Raw genomic sequence first — 4,146 nt, forward strand, 5'->3', positions numbered from 1 at the left:
AAAGGAGCTAAGCGAATCATCTCGTCACGGAAATACGATAAAGATAAATAGAAAGAAGGCAACCTTGAAATTATATCACTTCAAAAGCACAAATAACTTTTATATATCATTAGCATCAAATCATGACGTAACATCCCAACTTCTAAACTTTAATCTTTACAAATATACCAACTTACAAATGCATAAAAAGATGTATTTCGATATTTTCAAATTAAAATGTTGCTAATTTAAACATATTATTTGAGTATTTATTCACAGTAGAAATCGGAGGTGAATTCATAGGATGAAATCCTCTTTGTTTTTTTTTTCCGATTTGGATGTTACGTCATGATTTGCATTGACAACTTAATTAGGAACATAAAAATTACTATGATTTAGCTCGTTTAATTGTCGCTATAAAATCATTAGAACAAGTACAAATATTTGTTCAAAAAAGAGGCATTAATAAACTATAGAATTAAAAATCTATCTCACAAATCTGAAATTGCTAAAGAAACGTTTGATATGAAACCACAAGCTCTTTCCCAAAGAGCGAATAAAAGAAAATACATTCTTCTCATGAGCTGGCGGGCTAGTGATGCACTCCTTAATCTTTTTTTCAAAGTAGACACCTCGACCAATCTCGTTACACACTGCCTCTAGCCTTTGCTGATCAATTTCCTTGGCATTTGTGGAAGATGAGGCATCACTGATATAGAAATAACCAACTGCCAAGTCATCCTCAGTGGTGAATTTCATCTTCTCGAGTGACAAACTATTCTCCCTTAATGTCGTGGTCACATTAGATAGCAGACCATGACGGTCCAATTTACGCACTTTCATCTTTAGCCCCTGCACTCAATTACAAATATATATAAATATAGATTTAGCTTGCAAAAATATCATACTTTTATTGATCTAAAAAAATATCAAATTCATACATACTCGAGATATTCTCCGTTCAATAGCACCTATCAAACTTTGAATTAAACTTTGTTTTTCCATTTCATTCAGCATCTTGTACCCATTTGTCCGGCGCACAAAATATTCCTATATTTAAAAGAAATTAAAACATAAACTCACATTTACAATTGACAATTTAAGCTTAAAAAATATTTAACCACCTGATATGCTACTGAATCTTGGGAGATAATGGATCCACGAAATATGTTATAATCAAGATCTGTTAGAGCACACACCACATCAAACATGAGCTTAGGTCTATCGCTACTCCTCATTTTGATAACTATGTAGTTTACATCTTTCCAACTTTCAATCAACACATGCGGCAAGCACACCTCTTTGCTATTTTCACTAACATCGATACATGTGTACATATCCATCAACTGATGTAGTCGTCGTTCAGTATGAATCCGACATGATGTAGAGTCATTTAGTCTCACCGTCCATAGCTCATTCGGGGAGTGTTGTATTCTCAAAACACTGGCCAAGCGGTTCACTAAGTAATTACATCTAATTGGATTCATGATAGGTTGACGCGTGCTTTCTTCCTTTAAATATAGGATGCAAGCAACATGTCCATTGTAGGACCATAATTCTCCTGATTCCATAAAATATGATAGCTCAAAGAGCACGTTCGCAATATGAGAGAAAATACCTGGTCGATCAAAAAAAGTTATTTCAAGGGCGGTGCAGTCGGAGGCAAAATGGTCAACGACGACTATGTTGTCATCACTAATTTTGACTTGTGTTGGATTGGAGGATCCGCTTTGGTTTTGGGCAGCAACAATAAGGGATTGTTGTATATGCCTTATAAAAGTTGAGTCTCTTATTTTATGCCCTTGAGGATGGGTGACATAAAATATGTCTGTAAACCAACCACTATCAGATGAAATATATGACTTGGAGATTATGAGGTCCAAGTCGCTCAAAACTTGAATAATATTAAGCAAAATATCAAACTTATTTATGCCATCCACCTACATGCATCACAATAAAAAAAATTATATTTATTTCATAAAAAAAATAAAATGAAATGTGTGAAAAATAAATTAGAAATGAATCTAATATATAATATAATCGGAAAAAAAAAATACATGACGAGAGTATATTCAGCACATGTTTCGTTATCAATACATATCCTGCAATAAATAATTATTTCAATAAAAGTGATGATGAAATTTTTAATATGTTTAGAGAAAAATTATTTATTCGTTTGCGTTTTGGAGTATTTTCATTTCTTTCAAAAAAGTAGATGATTATGAATGACGAGATAGCAAAATCACATTCTTATTTTGAAAAAATAAATTAAAAAAAAAAAAGATAATAATAATAATAAAATTCTAACTACCCAAGGGGAGGGATATTTTGTGGAAGGGGGACAAACTGGGACTCGAAATTGGGGTATTCTTGAGCCATCGGTGTCTCTGTAAATCATAATTTAAACAAAATTTATATCAAATATTTTAAATAATGTGAAGGGTTGATTTCAAATAAAGGAAAAAAAGATCACTTTGTTGTATCTAAGAACAGTGGAAAAAGAAAACGGAGAAAGAGAAGTCCGGCTGGAACGACAGTGGAGAAAGAAGACGAGAAGGCGAAGTCCGACCGGAACGAGAAGCCCGGCGGGAACAACAGTGTAGAAAGAAGACAGAACAGAACGAGAAGTCCGGTGGGAACTGCAGCGGAGAAAGCTGTCGGAGAAGGAGAAGTTTGCTGGTGGGAATAGCAGTGGGGAAAGAAGACTGACGGCGGGAAATGAGAGAAGGAATTATGAGGGCGATGGATCAAAGGAGGAGGATTAATTCTGAATATGATATTTGTATTTTGAGGCTATTTATTAATGATTATAGCCAGAATTGATTGGACGAGAATTAGGGTAATGAGGACACGTAAGCTATTTCCATTCCTGATTGCTTGGTTTCAGTTGTGAGAAAGAACGAGTCCCCGTCCTCTGCTATGGCTTCTTCTATTTCCTTTCCTGATTCCATGGCTTCAGTTGTGAACAAGAATCAGTCCCCGCGCAAGCAGCATTGGGTTGTTATACCAAATATACTCTTTATGGGAGACTTCACAGTTATGTCCAAAGAACCTTAAGCTTTTCTTGATCAATATCAAATATACCGTAGACCCTTCATCTATTTCTCTTATATAATTCTCTAATATATTAATTGTTGATGTCAATTGCAGCGCATTAACTGTTGGTAACGAAGAAATGGTGGTTAAAAAGCTTAAAAATGATACAAAGATTAATAAATGATACATCTGAACACAAAGAGTATGATAGAAACATAATAAATATGTATCCATAAAAATATATATAAATAAAAGCTCTAGATTGCTTTGATTTTTGTATCCATGCTAGTTTCAAGGAAATAAAAAATACCTTCATCGTTAACCATAGATTACTTCATACCAGAGCATTCTCTTTAGTTTTAGAGGGTAAGGTTGTTTGTTTTACATGTTCTACTCTTTAACACTAATTATGGTACCTATTGACTAACCTATGGTATGTATGATCCTCTATTCTTGTGTCCAATTTGGCTAACCTATGGTTTGTGTAGGATCTACTAAGATTTATTTCTCGTTCTGTATGTTGATGGGTTTTATATTTTGGTTTGGAGTTTGATATTTACTCAACCCAAACCAGTTGGTTGGGTTTTGGTTCAAGTCATGTTGGTTCAAGCTTTGTTAGATTCAGGTTCAGTTAATGCTAGGTTCGGGTCAACCTAAGTCAAACCAAACCTAAGTATAATCCAAAATTATTTAATTTTACTAACTTAAAGTAACAAAATAATCTAAGTATAATAAATAAAAAATGAAGAGTAAGGGTCTATCGGAGATGAGGGCAAACTACCACAAGAGCGCCATAAAATAGAGATCACTGAAGGAGAGAGAACGTTTGAAAACGAGGGGAGAGGCAGAGGAAGAGGGCGCTGGGAACCATCTGAATTAAGGGAGAAGCAAAGACCTATTTATAAGCGATTAGGAGTGACATAAGCAGTGGTGGGAGCGATTGCTTCCCATGAATCGACCCCAGACAATCGTCGATTGAGGCAAAGATCAATAGTCGTAATTTCCTCGGCAGTTGAAGCTCCCACAAATCACCAACAACAAAACGATGCGTCGATTCAATATCAAATTCAAGGCAGGGAGCCACGGATCGTTGGCGTGGCCAAGCCAGCATTAAGCATCACCACACGCCCG

General features: G+C 35.1%; 1 protein-coding gene and 1 long non-coding RNA gene across 2 annotated transcripts; both read right to left on the reverse strand.

Annotated features, from left to right (window-relative positions):
- Positions 1 to 395: 395 nt before the first annotated feature.
- LOC110020764 (ACT domain-containing protein ACR4-like) lies at positions 396 to 1,943 on the reverse strand. Its single transcript, XM_020718982.1, has 3 exons — positions 1,104 to 1,943; positions 925 to 1,029; positions 396 to 831 (listed from the first exon to the last, which is right to left on the reverse strand). The coding sequence occupies exons 1-3, from the start codon at positions 1,548 to 1,550 to the stop codon at positions 466 to 468; spliced, it is 918 nt and encodes a 305-aa protein (XP_020574641.1). The 5' UTR covers positions 1,551 to 1,943; the 3' UTR covers positions 396 to 465.
- Positions 1,944 to 2,035: 92 nt separating this feature from the next.
- LOC110017868 lies at positions 2,036 to 3,066 on the reverse strand. Its single transcript, XR_002293296.1, has 3 exons — positions 2,453 to 3,066; positions 2,291 to 2,366; positions 2,036 to 2,081 (listed from the first exon to the last, which is right to left on the reverse strand). It is a non-coding gene; the product is annotated as an uncharacterized LOC110017868 (long non-coding RNA).
- Positions 3,067 to 4,146: the final 1,080 nt, after the last annotated feature.

Source organism: Phalaenopsis equestris, unplaced genomic scaffold, assembly GCF_001263595.1.
Source record: "Phalaenopsis equestris unplaced genomic scaffold, ASM126359v1 Scaffold000002, whole genome shotgun sequence".
NCBI lineage: Eukaryota > Viridiplantae > Streptophyta > Magnoliopsida > Asparagales > Orchidaceae > Phalaenopsis > Phalaenopsis equestris.